Source organism: Pteronotus mesoamericanus, unplaced genomic scaffold (assembly GCF_021234165.1).
Source record: "Pteronotus mesoamericanus isolate MK-2021 breed Mesoamerican mustached bat unplaced genomic scaffold, CSHL_Meso_final contig_101, whole genome shotgun sequence".
NCBI classification, from domain to species: Eukaryota; Metazoa; Chordata; class Mammalia; order Chiroptera; family Mormoopidae; genus Pteronotus; species Pteronotus mesoamericanus.
This window is the reverse complement of record NW_026555001.1, coordinates 30023083-30046209: the sequence shown is the minus strand read 5'-3', so window position 1 is coordinate 30046209 and position 23127 is coordinate 30023083. Positions and strand designations below refer to the sequence as shown.

Genomic DNA, 23127 nt, shown 5'->3' with positions numbered 1-23127 from the left:
CGGGCCCCTGAGCGCCCCCCGCAGTGTCCCCCACGCGGCGTCCAAGCCCCATCACAAACAAGCGGGCAGAACACAGGGAGCAGGCAGCGCCCGGAGTCCGGAGAACGCCGCCCGATGCCCGTCCCGCCGGGGGGCCGGCCGAGCCCGGTGTCCTGCCCAGTCACGGGGGACGGCCCTGCAGCTCCCCTGCACGCGGGGCCCGCCTGGGGGCGGCCGGTCCGGGGGGGCCGAGGGACCCCGGCGGTGCCCATGGGCTTCCGTCCGGCCCCGCCCCCAGGACCCCGAACAGGGACGCGTGTCCCTCGGGGGCCAAGACTTCCGCCCAGCCCTGCCGCTCGGAGGACGGGCAGGCAGCGCAGGGCTCGCTGGGCCGGGGGCCGGGAGGCGGACAGGTCACTGGAGTGGGGGGCCCAGACGCTGCGTGAGGAGGAACAGAGAGGCGGACGGGAGGGCCGTGCCTCCTGGATGGAGACGGGATGCGACCGCCCCCTGACGGGCCCGTGACGCTGACCTTCGAGGGGACAGCTTCCCGCGGGGGAAGCTCAGTGCGGGTCGGGGGAGGAGGGGAAGACCGCGGGACGCGTTGCCGGGAAGCTCGAATGGGAAGCCAGGGGAACGGGCGTTTCTGCGTGGCGGCCGGAGACGCAGACGGGACCGAGCGGGGTGTGGCGCAGGCGTGGAGCGAGGCGAGGTGAGCCGAGGGGGAAGGGCGCCCCGAGGCCCAACCCCAGGACGCGGCCCGAGTGGGCGCCGCGGTCGCCTGAGACGGCTGCCGGCGCCGCGGGAAACCTCGCGCTCGCGTTCTGTCTCGTTTCCCAGGTTGTCCCTCGGAGCACGCCCTCCCGGTCGCGCAGGCCCGCCAGACTGGCTGCATGTCCAAGGGCACGCGTGGCCTTTTAGGAGACTACGGAGTCACCCGTGCACAGCCTGGTCACTTCCAAATTACTTTCTAGGACTTAACGGGACCGAACCGATGGGCGCAAGGCTGGCTGACCCTGCATTTTCCCCAGGGTAACGGGGACTCTTCAGCAACGGCTTTTTCTTTCTAGTGGGACGAATTTCTCAGCATTATCTCTGCCTAGAAGTTTTACGGAGGCCGGCGTGCAGCGAACGACACTGATGGGTCGTCGTAAAGGGCTCCACCTTGACCGTAAGACTGAGTAACACCTGTGTTTGACACAGGCCGGCGGAGTAACGGTCGGCTCACGGGAGCCCTGCAGGCGCGAAGGCCACACGCGGCCTCGTCCGCTCTCCTGGACACCGCGGCGGCGGCCCTGCGGCGGCACTCACGCCCCCCCGCCCTGCCGGCCCCGCAGCCACCGCCCGCCTGCCCCGGTGGAAGCGGCTCCTGCCCCCAAAGAACCTAGGTGGCCTTGGGCGCTGGGACGTCTTTTTAGAGGCAACATCAAGAGGGCGACTCATGGAAGAAAAGGCAATGCGTTGGCCTTCCTGAGGTTTAAGAATTTCTGGTCTGTGGAAAACACCGTTAAGACAAAGAAGAGACAAACCCCAGACTGGGAGAGAGATGTGCAGAAGGCACATCTGACCAAGGGCTGTTGTTATTAAAGACATAAAAAAAAGCACTTAAAAATCAATAATAAGGTACCAAACGGCCCCGCTAACAAATGAGCCAAAACCTTTTATAGACAGTTCTCCCAGGAAGACATACAAGTGGCAAATAAACCCATGAAAGAGGCTTCACATCATAGGTCATCTGGGAAATAAAATTGAAATCAGAGTGAGAACCCACTGCACACCTAGCAGAACGGCCAGAGCCCGGAAGGCGGACGCCACCAAGCGCTGGGGGGACGCGGAGCGGCAGGCCCGCCCTCGGGGCTGGCGGGGACGCCCCCCAGGCGGCCGCTGTGGGAGGCGGCTGGCGGTTTCTTACAAAGCCAACCCTGACCCCTGTCACGTGATCCAGCCACTGCGCCGCTTCCTATTCATTCGAAGAAGGTGAAAGCTTCTGTCTGCCGAAACCCCGCACACGTTTTAATAGCAGTTTTTAAAAAAACAGTTTTCATTTTAAAGCCACTGAAATGCCCTTTATTAGGTGATGGACAAAAAGACTGGGGTCCATCCAGACAATAGAATATTGTTCAGCGCTGAAAACACGAGCTCTCTCCCCAGGGAAAGACGTGGAGGAGCCCTGGGTCCACGTGGCTCAGTGAGCGAAGCCGGTCTGAAGGGGCCGCGTGCCGTCCGGTCCCGCCGTCCCGCCGTCTCGCCGTCACGGTGGGGTGGCACTGAAGACCGCGGCTGCCAGGCGCGGAGGCGGGGACGGACGACCGGCAGTGCCCGGAGGGTGTTAGGGCCGTGGGGCCGTACCCACAGGACAGGAAGACGGTGAACACGTGTCCAAACCCAAGAGCGAGCCGTGGCGCCCGCCGTGGCCTCCGGGTGGCGGCGACATGGCGGCGCTGACTGAGCCGGGGGAGCGACATGCCGCGCCAGCGAGCGCGGTCCGCGGCGCCCGAGCTCCGCTTCTCCGAAACCCCCGACCCAGCGAGGGTGTGAGCACTGTTTTCAAAAACAGCCCCCTGTTCCCCGGCTCGCAATTCCCTGCTGGAGTCTCAGCTCCGGAAGCTTCTCGTTCATTTCCACTGCAGGGAACTGTTTTGGATATAAGTTATAAATTAATTTGTGAGCAGGCAATGCAATTTTTTGCGTGTTGGGCAGCCAGAGGTTCAGAAGTGAAGCCACCACAGCCGTGACGCGGGCTCTCGGAAGCCTGGGCCCCCGGCCGTTTCCCAGAGGGCGGACATCGTCGTCCACACTGAGCCGGGCCCCATGGGCCCCTGCGGACGGTGTGTGTGGACGAGGAGAAAGCGCGCGGCCGCGCACTGGGCGGGACGGTGGGCTCACGCGTGAGGCCTGGCACGGAGAGACCCCAGGCGCCAGGGCGCGTGTCGGACCCCAGCCCAGGGCTGGGCCGGCTCGAGATGAGCAGAGGGTGGACGTGGCCTCCTGCGGAGCTGACCCCCGAGAGAGTCGCAGGGAGGTAGGAAATGAGACACGCTCGTCCTTCGCCGAGGTGGGCGGCGAGCGCCTGCTCCTCAGCAACGCGAAGGTTCTCACTAAGACTCACCAAGGCAAACAGCCTGGGTGCTGGGTCTTAGCACTGACGCTGAGCACGTGAGGAAACTGAGGCTCAGGGACCGCGGAGCCTTCCTGAAGACGCTGGGACCCCCTCTTCCTGGGGACACCAGGCGGAGGCACCGGGAAGCCTGCGAGAGCAGCCGCTGTGGGCCTCCAGCCCCGGCAGGGCTGCGCTTGGGGTCGGAAACCCAGGCAGAGTCTGAGTCACAGACAAAAAGTAAGTCAACCACAAACTGGGAGCAGGGACGCAGGGACGCAGGGACCCGGAATCCACGACGCAGGCGCAGCAGCCGACTGCAAGGGACGCGATGGATCCCTTTCTTATAACTTGGAGAAGGATTGGTGTTGGTTGAAACAGGCACGTTGGATCCTAAAACACGAGTTAACGAGCCCTACTCAGGGTGCTCGGAGCACCGCTGGGCAGGGAGCGAAGAAGACAAGTGTGATCAAAAGTTTTAAATGTCTTTGCCTATTTTTAAGGAGAGAAAGTGAAAACACCAACAGGGATTCTATTCAGGGATTTGGGGAGTGAGCTTTTTTAATTATATTTCTGGGCACTGTCCTTGCAACATTAGCTCAGTAACTGCCGGGAAATGTCAGAAATCTTCGCTTTAACTAGAAGAAACCTCTAGTCTGTTCCCAGCCCGAAAGCCTGTGCTTCTGCGCGCACTCAAGCCGGCCCCGGTCTCCGGCTGCGGGTCCCCGCTGCCACCGCTCGCATTTGCGGCCGAGGGCTTAAAACACGTTTGCGGTTTTGTTGAGGACCCCTCGTGCGTGCGTACATGCGTGTGTGTGTGTGTGTGTGTGTAACACATAGTATGTGAGTACACAGTTCACAAGCAATAATTGGTAAATGTTGCTGGAGACGCCAACAGCTAGTCGATTCCCATGGAAAGCGTTGGTTGATTTTTGCTGAACCCTCCTTCTCGGCCTGACTGTGGTTTAAATTTGACAACGGAGCTGCACCCACAATCCCGCACTCCTTTCCCAATGACTTATGTTTAACTTTGACCGTGAGCTACTGGCAGCCACTGCCCAGCCTCACACGAGCCACACTCATTCCCCCGGAGCCGCCGGCTTTGCCACCAGGTGCACCGGCCGCTCCGCTCGCTGGTCTCAGGGGATGGGGCTGCAGATTTCTAAACCCGGAAGGATGTTCCGTCACATGTTCAGAATATGTTACCGCAGAGGTTCAAGACGTGACTCATGTTAGGTCTGACAACGGATTAGGATTTTTTCCCAAGACTTGATGAAGCAGGGACAGTTAACCTATCCGTCGGGCCCCGGGTTACAGGTTTGCCGGTCCCTGTGGGCTGGGTCCCCGCGGCCGGCGGGGTCCGGGCGCCGTCCAGGGCGCCCTCCAGGGCAGCGTCGCCGTCCCAGGCCGGCCGGCCTGGGAGACCCCGCGGGACGCAGGCAGCGATGAGGCGCAGGGAGAGCGAAGGCGGCGGCTCTGGGGTGCTGCCTGCCTTTGTGTTCAGTGCAGGTCATTTCACTGGACGCTGTTCATTTACCCTTCCCAGGTCGGCGCTGAGAGCCAGCGAGCCGGGACCCGGAGTCCGGGCCGCGGCGCCGTGGCCTCGGGAGGGTGGGGTCGACGGAAGAGCTTTGACAAAACACTTGAATGTATGTAAGTGAGTCAGTTTACACGTAAAATATCTACCCTGTGACAAACAAGGTATCAAATACATTAAGTGAAAATTATGACAAGTTGTCACATTCTCACAGCAAATACAGTTTGCATGTCAGTGTAGAAACTTTAAGGACTTTTTCCCAAAATGAGTACATGTGCACAAAGGCGTTCCTAACGAACGCTGTTTCCCGTCGACGGAACCTGCGTGCGCTGCGTCCCGGCCCCGTTTCCCAGGCTCGGCCCGGACGTGCACGCGGCGTCTGCGGCTGAAGAGTCCGGCAGAGGCGGGGGGGGGGGCCCCCCGCGGGGACAGGAGCCGGGGCAGGGCACGCCCCGCGGCTGCAGGTCACCGGGACCAGTTCGGCCCCCACAGAGCCTGCCGAGCAGCAGGGGGTGTTCGGGGAGGGGGCCCGGGGGCGGGATTCGGGCCGGGGCCAGCCCCTCGGACCCCGAGAGGAGCGCGAGGCCCCCTCCGCCGGCCCCTCGTGGCAGGGAGGGCCGGCGCCGCGCCAGCGGCCCTTCCTCACTCTGCGGCGCTGCCGTCGTCCTGCGGCCTCGCGGCCCCAGACGCTCCGGGAGGCGGTGCGGGGGCCGCCGGGAGGCGCAGGGCGGGACCACCGCCAGGGACGGGCGCGCGCCCCCGGATGCCCCCTCTCGGCGGCGGGGAGGTTTTCCGTGACTGGGTGTTTCAGGTTGTCTTTGAAGAAAAAAGTATTTCTTAAAGGCAAAGAAACAGGAAAAAGGTATCTGAGGATGAAAAAATTAAGAAAAAGGAAAGTAAATGTTTATAGAATGTTCCTTTTCTTTTCCGTTCCCGCCCGGGGCTGCCATGGCCGCCCGGCTCCCGCCCCGAAGCTGTGGCCCGACCCCCGACCCCGGCTCCGCACGGCCCCTCCGCCCCTCAGACACAGGGGCGCCCCTCCCGCGCCCCTGCCCCCCCACCCTTGCTCCCCCTCCCCCCACGCAGGGCGGGGAGCAGCTCGCAGGAGGCCCCCTGGTGCCGCTAACACAGCCTGCACCCCGACCCGAACCCGGACCGTGACCAGCCCCGGCCCCGGCCCGGACGGCGCCCCGGCTCTGGAACTGCAGCCTCCACCGGGAGGGCTCCGTGGCCCCCAGGCCGGCGCACCTGGCGGTTCGGGCCGGAAGTCCCAGGACGCTCGCCCTGCAGGCTGACTCCCATCGCGCGGGGTCTCCACGCGGCTGCTTTGGGAATGAGCCCGGACACGGAGGTCCAAGGTTACCTGCGCTTCGGCACCGGGGGTCCGGCAGGTGCGAGGGGCCTCGCCACAAGCCCCCCCCCCCCAAGCCGCCCGCCTGTCCCCGATCCACCCCCCACCCCCGGCGGCAGACCCACGGGCTGGGAGGGCCAGGGCCGGCCTGCGCTTTGGACAGAAGGTTCTCCGCCCGGGGAACAGCACTGAGCCCCCGAGGGCGCCATCGGGGAGCTGGGCGGGAGGGCATGCTGTGCAGTTGGGGCGTATGTTTGAAAAGTATCGTATCCCAGGGGCGTGTGGGGACCTGTGACCTCATCACCCACGGCAGCCCCAGGCGTTCTAGGTCCTACAGAAATAAAATGAAACTGTCTTATCATTGCTTAACAACGGGAGAAAGTGAGGATCACGTGTCCAGGGAACGAACCGCTGTTCCGCATCCAGCACCAGGCATCTCTCGTCGAAGGGGGCGTTTTGCGTTAATTAGCCAATTAACAGGTAACGACCCCCAGGGAGGGCCCCGGGGATTCCGCCAGCAGAGGCCCGGGAAGGAGCCAGCTGGTCAGAGTCCGGGTGCGGCAGCGACCCCGCCAGGGTTTCTCTCTCCGCGCGCCCGGGCCGCAGGGCGGCGCGTCGGCCCCAGCGTTGCCTTTCCGGGGACGGCGCAGCAGCACTGTCGTCTGAACCTCAAGGCGCGAAACGCTTTCCGTTTCAGCCAAGCTTTCCGATTCAATTGTTAAATGTGGAGGTGCTTATAAGCCCATTAAAATAAGACATTTTCGGGGTGACAAACATTCCCGTCTTTTTAGTTCTCAAAGTGTTAAGAAATTAAAGTTTGTTCTCAAACAACTTACTCTGCCCAACAGGGTGAGTGAAGTAAAGAAATTAATGAGTTTATTTCATCTCTTCCCGTGGAGCTTCTCAGCCTCACGCTGAAGGTTGTGTCCAGGTCTTAAACTGTTTTTTCACTTTTTATTTTTAAATCTAAAATGCTTTCTCTTAAATAAACAGCAAATACATCTGTCAACAATCACGCGGGGTTACACAGAGGTGCCTACGAGTGACAAGGACTTTTACTAAAAGATCTACACGAGCGGATACCGAAAAGCCGCTTTAAACTCAGGGACCGTTAAAGAGAACTCTCGTCCCCACGGGGGCTGCTCCCTCTGGGTTGGCACGTCCGTCGGAGAAATCGCAGCCCTGTCCGTGGGGCGGCCGGTGCGGGGAGAGGTGCCACGGTCGCTCAGGGCCCGAGGGGTCGCCACAGGGGCCCGGCGCGGAGGGCGGGGAGGGGCTGCGGCCGCCGAGCGGCCCCCGAGCCAGGCCGCCCCCCGTGGGGCTGGAGGCCAGCGGAGCCCGTGGGCAGCGTGGCCCGTGCGGCGGAGAGGCGCTGCCGGCCCAGGCCGGTGTGGCCCCAGGGCGCCCGACGGCGGCGAGCGGGGCCCAAACCCCGAGCGCCTCCTCCCTGGGGCGCTCGTCGGCGCTACAGCTTTATTCCAACTTGCAGTTGGCGTTGCTGCCGTGTGGAAATTCAGCGTGTTTCCGTGTGCCGACTGCCTGCCCTGCGAGCCACCCACCCCGTCAGGCTCCCGGGAGCGTCTGTGCGGACGCCACGGGCCCGCTCCTGCGCCGGGCCCTCCCGTGGGGGTGGGGGTCGCGGCTCGTCCCGCCCGGGGAGGCCCCGCACCCGTCACCGCCCGCCCGGGGTGAGCTGGGCTGTGCGTGCAGGCCCCTCAGGACTGAGGCAAGTCCCTTCTGCTCTGGTGGCTGGTGTTCTTGTTCGATTTTGTCAGTGGTCTCTCTGTGTCTGTGCAGCTGACCGCACGGTTCTCTTTATAATCTCATTAGGAACCCTGTTCATTCGATCTCACTATGGACATTAAATAAGTGTATTCGGTTTACTCGCTGTCCGGTTGGGCTGGCTCACGCGTGACCTGCGCTCGCGTCCTGCACTCCCCCGTGGAGACGCTCCCGGAGGCCTGGGGAGGCGTGGCGGGGTCGCTGCGCTGGGACGCGGTCCCTCGCCCTCTGCTTCGGGGGCACCTCGCGTAGAAGACTTAGGGACGGGCGGCACCCCATTGAGCAGATGCAGAGGCCCTCAGAGGAGGCTGAGAATGGGGTGTCGTCTTACAGGCCGAAGGGCGCGGGGCCGTGGCAAGGCCGCCTTCCCGTGGGGTGAGGGGCTCCCCCGCACCTCGCCCACGGCGCAGCCCTGCACGCCGCCCACCCCCGCCCCCGCGACCCAGGCGGCCGCGGGGGACGCAGGCCGCTGCGCCAGCGTCTGCGGAGAGCAGCATTCACAAGTTAGAAGGATCGAGGTTATTTTTATTATGAAAATCTAATCTGTTTAGATTCCTTTGATCGACAGCCCTCAACGTCCATGCAAACCCCCACTGGGAAGTAGTTCTTCTGTTTCCTTATTTATAGTGTTGTAAGCATGTCCAACGTGCTATTTAAATGGGAGAATAACATTATTCTCCCCTCCCCCCAAAAAACTAAACATTTTGTCACCTTGTATTGTGCACAATTATCCCATAGCAGGATTGTACAGGGTTTTTATGCAAAGTAAAAATGTAAAACTAAATTAATAAATAGTCACAAGGGATGGTGTTAGGTGGTTTTTCTTTTTAATCTAACTTGCGATGAGTACTTTTAATTTTGAAAGAAATATAATGATTTGGTAAAAATATGTCTTTTACTACTTGACAGTGAAAACTACAAGTGACTATTTTGGTGGCTATTGTATTCATACTTTTGATAAAGATGAGAAGGTCTCCCGCTCACTGGAGCGAGTCGTCTGATTGTGAGGCCCAGGCGACTTCCGGGGCTCGGGGCTGCGTCCGGCGCAGGGCAGTGCGGCCGCCCAGCGAGGACACGGTGCTGACAGGCACGCGCTTTGACAGCCGTGGAATCAATGTTCCCCGAAACCACCGAGAAGGTTACTTTATGCTGTCAATGCTCCATAAAAAATCAATGGGATTGGCCATTAAATCTCTTTCTAACTGTAGAGGATGCGTATTTTAAACAGACTCTTGGCCTTCTGTCCTAGGAAGCCAGCAGCGTTTCCTGGAAAGTACGCAGTGCGGTCAGTGAGCGTCTATTTTTGGCCACAATGTCTACCCACAGAAAAATACAGCGGATTTGATATGGCTCTTGATAGCATTTTAAAAAGCCCTTTCTCTCTGAAAAAAAAAAAAAAAAAAACCATCATAAATACGAATCCTCTCTTCCTCCACTGACGCGGCACAACACTACCTCACAGATCGAAGAGGCAAAGCCGGCGGCGCGTTGGTCGGGCGCGGCCGCCTCCGCTTTGTGAGAGCGACGTTGCTGACCCATAGTCTCTGACGGCAGGCGGACAGGCAGGCAGGCAGGCAGACAGACGGACCCGTCGGCACCTGCTGTTGGGACGGTGCGCCCATTGTGGTTTCGCTGTGGGTGGGCCGGGCTCTGGGCTCCGCTTGCCCCGCCCGGTCTTTGCCCCGTGACTGACAGAGTTGGTGACCGGCAGCAGCCGGGGGACGAGTGACTGGAGCAGAGCCGCCCCCCCCCCCCCGTCCGCGGGCCTGCGGGACTCGGCCGCTCACCGCGGCCCCCCCCACCCCCGGGCGCTGCGCTGTGCTGGTCTCGGGCCGGGGAGAGAGACCGATCCCTTGGCAGCCCGAGCGCGGCGTTGGCTTTCTGGTCACGAGCCCCGGCTGCGCCCACTCACAGGACCGTAAAGAGTGAAAAATGTCTGCAAAGGGGGTTTCTCCACATTTTTCAGGTGAGAAATGTAAGGGGGGCAGTGGATGAGCAAGGGGGTGTGGGCACCGCGCCGGGTGCCCGCTCAGGCCGGTCCGACCCCAGGGGGCCCACCGGGTGGTTTTCTCTGGATGCGAAGTTTGGGCCTTGTGACAAGAACAAGGGGCGAGGTGGGCGGGGCCGGGCACCGCGGTGCGTCGGTCGGCGCGGACAAACCTCGAGGGCCCCGCCTGCAGGCCTGTCTCACCCGCTCACAGGGGACGGCGACGCGCTGAGCTCGGCCCCCGCGTCCCGGGGCCCTCGGGGCCGGGCTGTGTCGGCGCCGCCAGGAGGCCGATGCGCCCACTCAGGGGACCCGCCTCGGCGCCGCCTTGCGGGGTACAGAGCCGGCCGTGGCCTGGGCCGCGCCCGATCGGGGCAAACCGGTGCTCACAAGCCTCGGTCCCCTGTTTTCTTAGAAGAAACGGAATGTTCTGAGACACAGCAGTGGTATTTTTCAAAAAGGTTTTTGTTGTTTTGTCAGTTTGCGCGTAGACCAACCGGCACAAGAGAGTCATGGGCACTTGGCTTCAGTGAGCCTGTGAGTGGCTCTCGCTGCAGGGAGCTTCCGGAAGCTTCTGGCGCGCCTGACAGATGGCGTGGGTTTAGGACGCGCTGGCGCCCGTGTGGCTCTGAGCGGCGCCTCTGCCGGCCACACCCCCGTGGGACGGTGCCGGCCTACTGCGCGCTGTTCCAGACGAGCGACTTTACACGGGCTTCCCGGGGGCTTTACTTCAACGAGGAAGCTTTTGGGGGGCACACTCCACAGAGAGTAGAATTATGTGCATGTCCCAGCCGGGGAAACTGCATCAATGCCCGGGTCTGGGACCCCAGCGAACGTGTGCTGTTGGTCTGCCTGGGGCTACGGGCCAGAATGGCGGCAGCTCTGCTCGCTGCCCCGCTGGGCCCTCCGCTGGCCCTGCTGCCTCAGCTGCCCCCCCGGCCCTGCTGGGAAGGGGGAGGGGGCGCCCCATGTTCCGCACGCTTCCCTTCTTGCCTCAAACCCAAACCCGAGGTTTGCGTTGCACCCCCAGGCGGGAGCGCGGCTGGCGCCTGACGCCCTGTCAGTGAAGGGTCAGCGGGGACGCACGTTTGGGCCCCTCCTCCCGTTGCCCCTCTGAAGCGATACCTGCGCCTGCCGTTGGGGTGGCAGGAGGGCAGCGAAGACAACGCTCCGCCCCAGCCCGCGGGGGGGCGTCTGGCCGCTTCCGTCCACTGCAGGCTCCGTCGGAAACGCGCACAGTGCGGCAGAGGATGGTTGTTGCTGAGGAGAAAGACAGCCACGCGGCTTCTGGCTCATTCGAGCTGAGCTGCCACTTGGCCGTGCGGCTGGCGAGACCAGCGGCCAAGCGTCCGGGGCCCCTGGCCCGGCCTGGACGCTCCTTCGCTTTTATTTCCACCCTTATGGCACCGGACCCGCTTACGTTTAAAAAACTAGTCTTTGGAATGTTATTAAAATGGCAGGGGGTCACCTGGGTTTCAGAAAACACACAAAGCTGTAACCAGCTGTTAGTGAAAAACCAAAAATACTTGTGACTCTACTTGGCATGTGCCTTAGAAAAAGAAACTCCATCGTGATGCGTGAAGCCGTCGGAGCAGAGTCACGACAACGCAATGTGCTCCGCGGCTCGGCGGCCCCGATTTGTGCTTCTGTTGTAGGCGTGAGCTTGTCCAGTAATCTCATCCGCAAGGACTGAATCTTCACTCTGCCTGGAGTCTTCTTCACGTCTCGGCAAGTCAGTCGTTAATGACGCGCCTAAAGGAGACTTCCAAGAAATGCCTTTTCTCTCTTACAAAAGTGTAAATAAATTGCTTTCTAATCATGAGTTCTTGGGGGAAAAAAATCCCAAGCTACAGAAGTAAAGGAAGGTCCGCTTTAAATGAACACCACTGTTCTCACCACATGATGTAGAAGTGAGCGTCCATAAACCGGAGGGCGCAGCCCGGCCCCTCGCCGGCCCTGCTGGCGACCTCCGCGAGCCCAGGCCGCGTGCCTCTCTGCGTGGCGCCTGCCCCTTCGGGGGCCCTGGGCCGAATCGCGCTGGATCTTCCAGAGCCGCGAGGGGCCGGGCAGAGCGGGGGCCCCGGCCCCCCCCGTCCCAGGGCAGCGACGCCCAGCCGCTGTGCTGCGGGAATCTTAGCACACGCGACCCCCGACTGTCCACTGAGGGCGCTGACCTCTCGCCCCTTGGATGCCAAGGTAGAGAACGACAGCAGCCGCGCAGCAGAGCCGTCTGCTGTGAGCGAGTCCGAATCACCCCGGTTTTTCTGTCAGGTCGGCAAACGAGCACGTGTGGGCGCCGCACAAGGGCCGTCACCGGCTCAGGTGTGCTCCGCGAGGGAAGGTCGAAAGTCGCTGCTCCTGCGTCTTCTGCGGCTTTGGCGGCCGCCCTGAGTCCTCTTGCGAGCGTGAGCTGCGACCCGTGACCCGCAAACTCCTGAGCTCGGTGGACCTGCGAGGACCGTCACAGTCCACCGGGCACCCACGCAGAGCCCTGCGGGCGGCCGGTGCCGGCCCCACAGCGTCCCGCCGCCCCCGGGTGGGGCCCCGTGACCCCAGAGCCGTGACCCGCGGGCCGCGGGTGTGGCCGCGCGGTGCCCGGGGAGACACTTGGTGCGCGTGGACACGTGACCGGGGCCTCCCCTCCGTCAACGCGGTCACGTCCCGGCTCTGACCGCTGTGGCCGCAGGAGGGCCGCCGCGTCAGGGCCCGACGCCCACCCTGGGCTTCCTGCCAGGCAGCTGGGCAGGACGCTGCACGTGGGCGCAGGCTCCTGGGCTGGCCACTCAGCCGGGCTCAGCGCGCGGCGCTGGCGAGGGGTCAGCGATGCGTGACCCGGGGCTGCCCAGAGGGTGACGCGGGGGCTGGGGGAGAAATAGGCCCCAGGCTTCTGCGGTGGTTGTCTGTCCATCCCGTCCACTCTGCACCGTAACGACTGACGTTCCCGAGGTGCCTGCACCTCCCGCCGCCTCATGGCGGGCTCTTCACTCAGAGACACACAGAGCGTCAGCGGAGCTTTGACAGGGAATCTGTGGGTAACGTCCCCAGCATTGTCACCTAAGTCCCACGGGAACTCCAGGTTCCTGGGCCCCTTCCCCCGGGAGCCAGACCCCAGGCCCTTCCCCCGCGCCCTCCCCTGCCCTAAGGCCACAGGGCCCCAGGCGGCGGAGGAGCCGTGGCCGGCACAGCCCGTGAAGCCCAGAGCCTGGGCTCCTCAGACACTGTCGTTGGGGACTAGACACACTGGTGACTGGAACTGGCCCACTGTAAGGCCCTGTTGCCGGGAAAACGTTGGCTGGTTTTGATTCTGGCTGACACTTCACCGTTTATCAGCCGTACGAGTGCGATCTCGCTGGGCCGACCAGGGGCGGGGGCCTCCCCACACTTCAGTCGCCTGCGGAGGGTCCTTCCCACGCAGGCCCTGACGCTGTGCTGCTTCAGAGTCGCCCCGGCTGGGGGTCCGAGCGCGGCCTCGCCTGCCCTGGGGGTGCGCGGCCGTGAGCAGTAACTCCAGAAGGGGGAGGGAGAGAGGACGGTTGGTTAGGAGGCCTGAGGTGGGGCCGGGAACGGAGAAGCTGACCGCACAGCACCGCCCGCCCCCTGGGACAGGCGCAGGGCCCGGCCCGCAGGGACCCCGCCCCCGAGCCCGATTTGGCGTGTCGGCCTCCTCTTTTTTTCTTGCACGCACAGGGGTGACCCCAGCTCATCAAGCGACACAGGTTTCGGGGGGCAGCTCTGTCACATGCCATTGAACACTGTGCTGTGCGCTCCCTGCCCCAGCCGGGCCTCGGTCTGTCAGCTTTCACCGGAGGCGCCGGACGAGGAGAAGCCAGGGAGGAAAGGCGCGCGACGGGACCAGCGTCTGCGGGCTCCTCCTTCTCGGCGCCTGCGTTTCTGTCTAATCCGTGGCCAGAGGCGCAGCTGCTCCCGGGCCTTGTCTCTGACCCGCACACGACGGGGGCCCGGACGCTGCCAGGACGGGGGCCTCGGGCTCAGCCACTTGAGCAGGAGCCGGAGCACAGCAGGTTCGCAGGGCGGGCGGGCGGGTGGCCAGGCGCCGGGCGCAGCCGAGGTCACGGTTCAGAGCAGCCTGGCCGCGGGCCCGGGCCTCACACTCACCTCCGCCCTCGGGGAGGGGCAAAGGTCGGCTTATAAAACCTGCCGTGTCCACCTCCTGGGAGAAGTTCACCCCGGAGCTGAGAGCCGTCCAGGGAGGCCGTCGGCTCTGGGCACAGCGGACCGACGCGCGGCGTCCGCCCCCCGCGACCTTCAGGGAGATGTCCCCCAGGTAACGCCCGCCGCTGTCATCCAGGCTCTTCTCCAAACACAGGGCCGGGCGCCCGCTAGGGAGCAACGGGTTGGGCGGTCGAAGGGGTTGATTTTGAAGGTCCCGCTGTGTCTTAACTGCGGTGCAAGTCTGAGAAGGAACGCTGTGAGAAATCCCCATGCGTTTAGGAATTTTATTCACTTTTATAAAGGCCGAAGTCCTACTATGTCATTTTTTCTACGTGGGGGAGAGATTTGTGTCTCTCCCAGGGCCGCCTGGTTGCCGCCCGCGTGAGACGGCGTCAGGCCGTCGCCGAGTCCATCCGCAGGTGGCTGGGGCACTCGCGCGGGGGCTCCGCGCCGGCCTCCGGGGACGTCCCCTGGCCGGGTGGGGGGCACGCACAGGGTCGGCCGCCAGAGGCTCTCAGTGCCCGTGGTGCCGGGGCGGCTCCCGCTGCCCGGCCCGACTGTGCCCTCCTTCCCACCCCGGCTTCAGGGCGCGCACGCTGGCTCTCCTGGGCGTCTCCCTGCTTGTGGCCGGCAGCCAGGTGCTCCTCCCTCTCCTGAGAGCCAAGGACCTGCTCTGGGGTGAGTGACAAGGGGCCGCGGGAGCTCGTCAAGGCTGGGCTCTCGGCTCCAGCGCAGGAAGCAGGCGGGCGGCTCGGGGAGGCCGGTCAGAGCCCCTCACGCTGGCCTTGGCCTTCCCAGGAAAAACACGAAAACACAATTCTTTCTGAAAAAGGACTGATTTTCCCATGAAAACACAATAGGACATGTCCATTTACCTGCTCGGGTATTTGGAAAAGGGTAGCGTTTCTTTGGGGGCGGCGGTGGGTTCCTTCGCTGTAAAACCCCTGTTTGCTAAACGACGCTGCGTTGCCTTTTTTGAGATGAGGTGTCACAGTGTCAAACTCGGTCACGAAAGCCACCCAGATGCAGAGAGATCACATCTGAATGCTGCCTTTGGTTCGCTACGTAAATAAACGAGACACAGAAGAGGAAACTCTGCAGACCCCAGAGGGGACCGACGGGGCAGAGCGTGCGCGGAGGGCGCTCGAGCTTCGGGCTCCGGGACGCGCGTTCACCCCAGGGGCCTAGCCTCTCCGGGAGCTTTGGTGTCCGCGCAGCCAGGCACGGGCTGCCCCGGAGTCCCAGGCCCCCCGCCTCACTGGGAGCCAGTTTTTCTGGCCCCTCGCACCCGGGGCCACGGGACCTCGAGGCGGCGGCTGCGGAAGAACAGACACGGGACCCCGGCACTGCCCGGCCGCTCCCAGAACGAGAACGCAAAGGGAATGGGCATCCTTTCTCTGGAAACTGCGGGGGCATTTGAGTGGCTTATCTTTCGTTAAAAGCGCAAGTTAGAACAGGCAAACGTTATCACGAGTTTCCTATATTACTGGTTTAAGGAACAAAAATATTCAGACAAAAGCTGAGGAGGACGATCAGCGGCGGCCGGGGCCCAGGCTGTGACTCGCGTGCGGCGCGAACAGCACAGGGGCCGGTGGAGGGGGCCCTCGTGCCTGCCACCGGCTCTGCCCCAGGAGCGAGGGCAGCGAGGCCGGGGAAGCGGGGCGCGGGGGCCCCGGGCCCGACCGGGCCGAGGCGAGCGGCTGCTGCCGCGTCCAGGGCTCCAGGGAGAGTCTGAGAGAGCAGGTCGCCGCTGCCCGCCGTGCGCTGAGTGTGGCCTCGCCCGCAGGGGCGTCCGGGGACCCGCCCGTGCTCCGCGTCCTGGAGGAGAGCCGGCTCCTGGTGGACGGCGCCGCCTACAGCGCCCTGCACAGGTACCGCGTCCCCTCCTGGGTGAGCGGGCGGCGCACGGCCCCCGGGTGCCTGGCCCGGGGCGGTCTTCACACCGTAACCGATTTTAACTTCACAGTCACCTCCGGGGTCGGCCCCAGGGACTGTTTCACAGACGTGGAGCTGGGGCTCTCGCGGGCAAATTCCCTCCCTCGCCACCATCGTGGGGACGCCGCTGGGAGAACCAGCGGTCAGTGCGCAAGTCTCCCACTGGCCTGGCAGAGCAAAGCCCAGCGGCCCCCCCGCCGAACCCGCGTCGGGGAGACCAGGGCCGAGTCCTGGCGCCGAGTGGGCTTCTCGCCCCAGATTCAGGCAGGGGCGGGGGTGGGGGCCGGGGCGCGGGCCGCCCCCATGGGCTCTGGGGGCCCATCCGCCCTTGGCGCTCCGCCGACAATGAAGATGCCCCCCAATTCGACGTGTGGAGCTGACGGCAGCGTTGAGAGCACTATGGCCTCAGGGGCCTGTGGGACCCAACAGGCAGACGTGGCCCCGAGGAGCAGGCGGCGCCTGCACCGTTCTCTCAGGAGCTGACTAAGTACAGAAACGCCCCCGACCCGAAATATCGCCCCGCTGCCGTTGGCTTATTCCACGTCCTATTAGTCCAGCCAGAAAAATCCCCTTGTCCATATTGACCGCAAATTAACTTTTACTTATTTCACTGAACCCTGAGGACAAGCGTTTGCCACGAGCTCCCGGCTCGTTTCCTCTGCGTGAAGCCGGCGCTGGGGGGCGGGGGGGGGGGGGCGGGCGGGGAGTGCGGGTCGAGAGCTGTGTCTCCGTCTCAGTAACTGCCCCGTGGGCACAGGGCCCCTGAGACGAGGGCCTCGCCCGGGGTTGGGCCGGCCCGAGCTGCCTGCTCTCGGACTGGAATGTGCAGCTGGGTGTTTAGGAGACGGCGCGTCTTACACAGTCGCTGTGAGTCCCCTGGGTCCAGAGGTGGGTGGGGCTCTGGGAACGGCAGACGCAGGCCGTTCTCTTCCTCGTCCAACAGCGATCAATCGCCGGTGCTTCTGTCCTGTGACCCTGGCCCCGGGGTCGGCACAAACCCTGCCCTTGGATTCCCGCAGCGCTGGGCACCCGCAGGCTCCCCCGAACGTCTGCTTGGCGGACGAGCGGTTAGTTACCACATCGCCGTAGAAGAATAACGGATTTTACATCTCCCCTTGGTGCCCAGAGACCTCAAGAAAAGAGGCCTCTCCCCGTCGCAGCTCCTGTCTGCTGCCAAGCTCCCCGAGCCGGCCAGCCGGGCCGCCGCCCGTGCGGCAGAGATCATGGAGGCCTCGGTGCAGGCGATGAGGCGGAGGGCTGGCCGCAGGCCGGCAGGGCTCCCAACAGGTGGGTGCGGGAGGCGCTGGTCCCACAACCAAGCAGCGGGGTGGGGGGGGGCAGGGTGCGGCCGGGACCTTGTTCAGGCGCCAACGGGGCGGCACCGGAGGCGGGGCCCCCAGGAAGGGGCGGTTCCCGGTCTCTCACAGGACACAAGCGACAGTTGGTACAATACAGAATTTTTAAACTTAACCTGAGAATTAGCTCTTTCTCTGCTCTTCCAATTGGATTTGGAGAACTAGCTGAAAATCAATTTGTCGATTAAGTAGGAATAAAATCGGCAAATAAAAACACCCCCAAAACAAAAAACCCTCACCGAAAAAACAAAACTCTTTTTTGGGGGGCCTGAACTAGAGCATTTACGGGGGAGCCAAACTCAACCTGGAAGAAAGGGGAGGTTTTGTAGACAGACACGCGCGGCCCCTGGTGACCGTGACCGGGGCAGGGCTTGGGGGCAGGGGCAGGTGCCGGGAGCGCTGACGCCCGCGGTGGCCCCGCAGACGCGCTGCCGCAGGACCTGCTGGACGTGATCGCCAACGTGTCGGGCTGCCGAGTCCACACGCGGCCCCCGCGCTGCCCGGGCTCCTGCTTGGCCGACAAGTACAGGCTCATCACGGGCGCTTGCAACAACAGGTACCGCCCTCGCCTCCCGGCCCCTCGGCCGGCTGGACTCGCACGCGGCCAGAGGGTGTGTGACTCCCGCCCTGCCTCGGACTCCCGGGCGTTGTCACGCACCCACCTGCGCGCTGGGGGAGGGGCGCGCCGCCGGCCGCGCGGCACTGAGACCTCGGCGGGGCCTTGGGCTCAGCACGGTCCACGGTGGCCCGCGCGGGGGGGTGGGTCACACACCGAGCAGTCTAACGCAGTGGCAAGTGACGTGGCGAGGACAGGGCAGGGCAGAGCGGTGTGGCAGACGGGGATCGGCCGGAGGGCGGGGACTCAGGGCTCCGGGGGGCCCCGCACGCTGCGCGTGGGCCCGAGACCTGCATCACGGGGGGGGGGGGGGGGGGGGGCAGCCCAGGACGGCAGACCCTCCAGGCTGGTGAGGCGTGTGTGGCTGGGCTCCCAGCCTGAGGCCCTGCCCGGCCCAGGTGCAGAACCGGGCGGACACTGCAGCGCGAGGTGCAGGGAAGACATCGGGGGAGGCTGAGCCCAGGGGCGGGGGGCGGGGGGGGGGTTGGCCAGAATCAAAGGAGCCATTCATTCGTATGTCGGTTCAAAGCCTTTAACCGCCCCCGTGTGCCAGGCTCCGAGGGCCATGCTGTCGCACAGAGCAGCCTCCGCTCTCAGGGGCTGACAGATGGGACCCCGGGGCCCCAGTTCACCCGGGGGAGCCCGGCTCACACCTGTGGGCCCAGGAGAAGTGTCAATAGCTCTCTTTATTACAAAGCATTTCCCCATCAGAAGGGCAGGTTATGTGATCACTCCCCTCATGGGCTCACAAATGTCAACACAGACACGCGGTGGTGACCGGGGCTGCGTCCGGGCTGGCCGAGTGTGGGTTCGGGGAAAGTTTGCTGCGGAAGCTGCGGGGGGAACCGTAGCGCAGCCTGGTCCTCCGACGCCTCTGGAGACAGGGAGCATGAACACAACGAGCTGTCGCCAAAACCACTGCCAGGCTCTGCCGGCAGCACCTGCAGCCGGGGGGTCCTTGGACCCCTTTTTCAGCAGAAGCTGGAAGGCACCCGATTCTCACAAGGATCTGCCACCGCCCACCCCTCGTCGGACTTCTGCAGTTCTCCAGCCTGTCACTCCGCGCTTAGCTGCGCCTGTGCCTGTCACCGAGGCACCTTCCTCAGCACGGCAGCTCCGAGCAGTTTGTCAGGCCAACATATCACTGAACCAGCCTCACCTCCTCACGCGAGGCATCTTTCTGTCAAACGCGATGTGCCTTGCAGCACGTCTGACGACGTGGAACACGTTCCCTTTTAACTGTCAAATCCATCTGCCAAACACGACTTATTCTCTCAGAAAAACCTTGACTTATTTTTCATCCAAATAAATGCAGTAACGCAGGCTCCCTGACACACATCTCACGCCTGAACGGAGGGCTCGCAGCGGTTCCCAGGAACGCGGTTTCTAGCCGCATCTGCGTGCAGAAGTTCCGCACGACAGGCAGGAGGTGGCGCCTGAATGAGGGGCGTGGCACCAGCACTTTTCCAAACTGTGTCTTTGCCCGGTGCCCACCCAGTCTCTGCCCTGCGGGGAGGGACCCCTGGCCGGCCACGGTGCGAGGGGCGTGCCTGACTGGGGGGGCCGCCGGAGGGGCAGGTGGGAACGGCAGGCCCTCAGGCTGAGGAGAGGGCGCACCTGGCACGTCGGGCTCTGGAGGGGCCCCGATCGCAGGCACCGGAAGCCCTTCTGTTGGGCGCCACAGGCCCGGGTCAGGCCCAGGGCCCGGGGGGCCAGCCCAACAGCTGTCCTGGGAGAACCGTTCCCTCCGCGAGACGGGTCACCGCGCCCCCGCCCCCGCCCCCCACTCACCTGCGGGCCTTCGCTTCACAGGGACCATCCCAGGTGGGGCGCCTCCAACACAGCCCTGGCCAGGTGGCTGCCGCCTTCCTACGAGGACGGCATCAGTGAGCCCCGAGGCTGGAACCCCCACTTCTTGTACAACGGGGTCCCCCTGCCCCCGGTGGGTGCCCCAGAACGCTGCGCGACCTGTATCAGGATCCGGTTCCCGCAACCTTCCCCTGAGCTCTGGGTTGGCGGGACAGGCGCCTGCGGGTGCAGGTGTGGCTCCTGCCGCCCTTGCCCCCTGTGGGGGGGGGCACAGCCGACTTCACAGCTGAGGGGCGGGGGCGGCACAGGGTCAGGCTAAGGCCCGTTCAGCACCCCGTGTTTCAGAAGCCCCTGTACGCCCGGGTGGAGGATGAGCCTGCTCAGAGACACCTGTTAGCAAAGCGACTCCTTCAGGCAGCGGGGACGATGGGCCTGCTCCCGGAGCAAATGGCCCGTGAAACCCAAGCCCCATCCACCCTCCCCTTCCTCACCCAGGTCTGGGAGGTGACGAGGCAGGTCATTCAAGCTCCCAACGAGGCTGTGACCGAGGACGACCAATATTCGGACCTGCTGGTGGCGTGGGGGCAGTACATCGACCACGACATCGCGTTCACGCCGCAGAGCACCAGCGGGGCCGCGTTCGGGGGAGGCGCCGACTGCCAGCTCAGCTGCGAGAACCGGAGCCCGTGCTTCCCCATACAGGTGCGACTGGCGCATCCGGCTGCGAAATTCCCTTTGTCCTGTTCCCAGGGGATGGCAGCTGTTAAGCACTGATCTGTGCATATCTGCGCGTGGTGTTCACGTGTGTGCGTGCGTGTCTGTACTTCCTTCCATGTGCCCCGCCCTCGCATCGTCCGGAGCCCGGGCCACTCAGCAACAATTCTTATACTTCAGTGTGTCACTAAACGGACGGATCGGGTTGTCTCGTGACTTCTCAGGGTCCCGCAGTGTGTATGCGCTGTGGCTCCCATAGCATGAGCATCTCCGCTGTTCTCGGCCTTGCTGTTGACCTGCCTTCACAAACACCGAAGCTAAGGGCGTGGGGGCACCCAGCCCCGGGGCGCGCCGGCAGCCGGCCACCGAGCACCTGGAGAGGGCGGCCAGGGCGCGGCCGGGCCCTGGGATGGTCCCGGCGTCGCATCCTCCCTCTTATGTGCAGAGAGACACCGTGCAGCCAGGGCTTCGGCTGCTTCCCTTCAGAAAACACCTCCAGACCTGGCAGGGGACGTCCTCCACCTGAGAGCCAAGGCCGGCGGGGCTCCTAACCTAGCTGAGCAGGCGTCCTGGCCAGGCTGAGCAGCACTCCATCGGGGCAGGCCCCACCCACCAAGGGGGGAAGGGGGCCAATATGACAACCGACAGTTGGGATACTTGGGTGCCTGCAGGGGAGGCCCCAACAGGGCAGGCACTGAGCAGACACTCGCAGGAGGGTGGCCCTGGACGGCGGGGAGGGCTGGCTTGAACTGAGGACAGAGCCGCCATGTAGGGTCCCGGTCAGCGTGGGGTTCCCGGTGTCTATAAAGAGGGTGCCGAGAACCCAAGGTGACTGAGTCCCCTTTCCGGCAGCTCCCAGCCAACGCCTCAGGGACCTTGGGCACCACCTGCTTGCCCTTCTATCGATCGTCCGCCGCCTGCGGAACCGGAGCCCAAGGCGCCTTGTTTGGCAACCTGTCCTCCGCGAACCCGCGACAACAGATGAACGGGTTGACCTCCTTCCTGGACGCGTCCACCGTGTATGGCAGCTCCCCGGCCCTGGAGAAGCAGCTGCGGAACTGGACCAGCGCGGAGGGGCTGCTCCGGGTCAACACGCGCCACCAGGACGCCGGCCGCGCCTACCTCCCCTTCGCCCCACCGCGCGCACCCCCGGTCTGTGCCCCCGAGCCCGGCGCCCAGGGCCCTGCCCCCTGCTTCCTGGCCGGGGACAGCCGCGCCAGCGAGGTCCTCTCCCTGGCGGCCCTGCACACGCTGTGGCTGCGCGAGCACAACCGCCTGGCGGCCGCGCTCAAGACCCTCAACCCGCACTGGAGCGCAGACACCGCCTACCAGGAGGCGCGCAAGGTCGTGGGCGCCCTGCACCAGGTGTGTGCCGCGCCCTCCTGGGGCCCTGGATGGGTGCGCGAAGTTGCTGTGGGCATCCTGATTGGTGCGCAGTCACCGCGGGAGTCCTGATTGGTACACAGAGTCACCGCGGGAGTCCTGATTGGTGCACAGTCACCGCGGGAGTCCTGATTCGCGCACAGTCACTGCGGAAGTCCTGATTGGTGCGTGGAGTAATTGCGGGCGTCCTGATTGGTGTGTTGTCTCCGCGGGCGTCCTGATTGGTGCGTTGTCTCCGCGGGCGTCCTGATTGGTGCGCAGTCACCGTGGGCATCCTGATTGGTGCACAGTCATTGTGGGCGTCCTGATTGGTGCTCAGAGTTACCGCAGATGTCCTGATTGGTGTGCGGTAACAGCGGGCGTCCTGATCGGTGCGTGGAGTTGCCGCGGGCGCCAGCACTCAGGTTCACGCAGCAGCTTCTGAAGGACGTGGTCGCCGTTGTCTGAGCTCTCGTCGGCGCTGGGGCTGGAGGTGATTGTCCAGCAGGGGGCGCAGCAGCCACCGCTACTCAAGCCGGGGCAGGTTCAGTCCGCCCCCTGCGCCGCTGGCTCCCAGGGAACTCTGAGCGCTTTAGGGTTTTAACTCATTTAACCCTCCCAGCCACCCCTTGAGCTGCCAGCCCACCAGTAACTCCGGTGTTTCTGTATTTGAAAACAATGGACAAAATGAAAAGAAAAACAGATTTGTGAACTAGGAAGTTAAACAAGAGTCTCAATTCTTCCATTGTTCATCATGACATTTAATGTGAATCGGAGGATCACAGTAAAGTCTCAAGTTGGCACCCAGATGCGAATCGTGTTGAGGGATGAACCTGCCTGTTCTTCCCACCCGCACCTGCTGCGGTTCAGTGTAAGACACCCCAGAATCTCTCTCTCGCCTGTGACGTGCGTGAGCTCGCTGTGTGGTTTCTGTGGGCTGAGTGCCGACTCCGGCATATACACGTGTGGGTGTGGTGTGCGGTGCGTGTTGTGCGTGTGGTGTGTGTGCGCGCGGTCAGGGCGGCGCGGCTGCTGGGCCGGCACGTGGGAACCCGACGCAGAGCCTGAGGCTGCGGGAACGCTGAGCGCCCTCACTGACCTCTGACCTCGCTGGACAGACGAGGACAGACGGGGAAGTGAGCAAGGGAAAGGGAACCCGCAGGGGTCTGGGAGGGGAGCCCGAATCAGTCTGCACAACAGTATAATGTGACCAGGAACCCGACCCTGTCCCCGCTGTAAGTAAAAATCAAGTCTCAGGTCAGACCTGCATCGTGTGACCTCGCGAACTTAGTGGAGTCCCCCTGCCTGACTATCTGTCAGGAGAAGGGCCTGGCGGCAGCTGTAGACCCACATCCCGTTCACGGGCCCCGGGGCAGGTGCCCAGCCTCCCGCCGTATCCTGCCCCCAGCTGCGCCTTCCTGCCAGCACAG

At 63.8% G+C, this 23127-nt stretch overlaps 1 protein-coding gene across 1 annotated transcript in view; it reads left to right on the top strand.

The window, feature by feature from the left end:
- Nucleotides 1-476: 476 nt before the first annotated feature.
- The window catches only part of TPO (thyroid peroxidase), a 30627-nt gene continuing 7976 nt past the window's right edge, over nucleotides 477-23127 (top strand). The window contains exons 1-8 of the mRNA XM_054566825.1: nucleotides 477-691; nucleotides 14493-14584; nucleotides 15693-15777; nucleotides 16968-17128; nucleotides 17620-17752; nucleotides 19625-19754; nucleotides 20117-20323; nucleotides 21188-21700. Of these exons, the coding sequence (XP_054422800.1) occupies nucleotides 477-691; nucleotides 14493-14584; nucleotides 15693-15777; nucleotides 16968-17128; nucleotides 17620-17752; nucleotides 19625-19754; nucleotides 20117-20323; nucleotides 21188-21700 (1536 nt within the window). The remainder of the gene's footprint in view (nucleotides 692-14492; nucleotides 14585-15692; nucleotides 15778-16967; nucleotides 17129-17619; nucleotides 17753-19624; nucleotides 19755-20116; nucleotides 20324-21187; nucleotides 21701-23127) is intronic.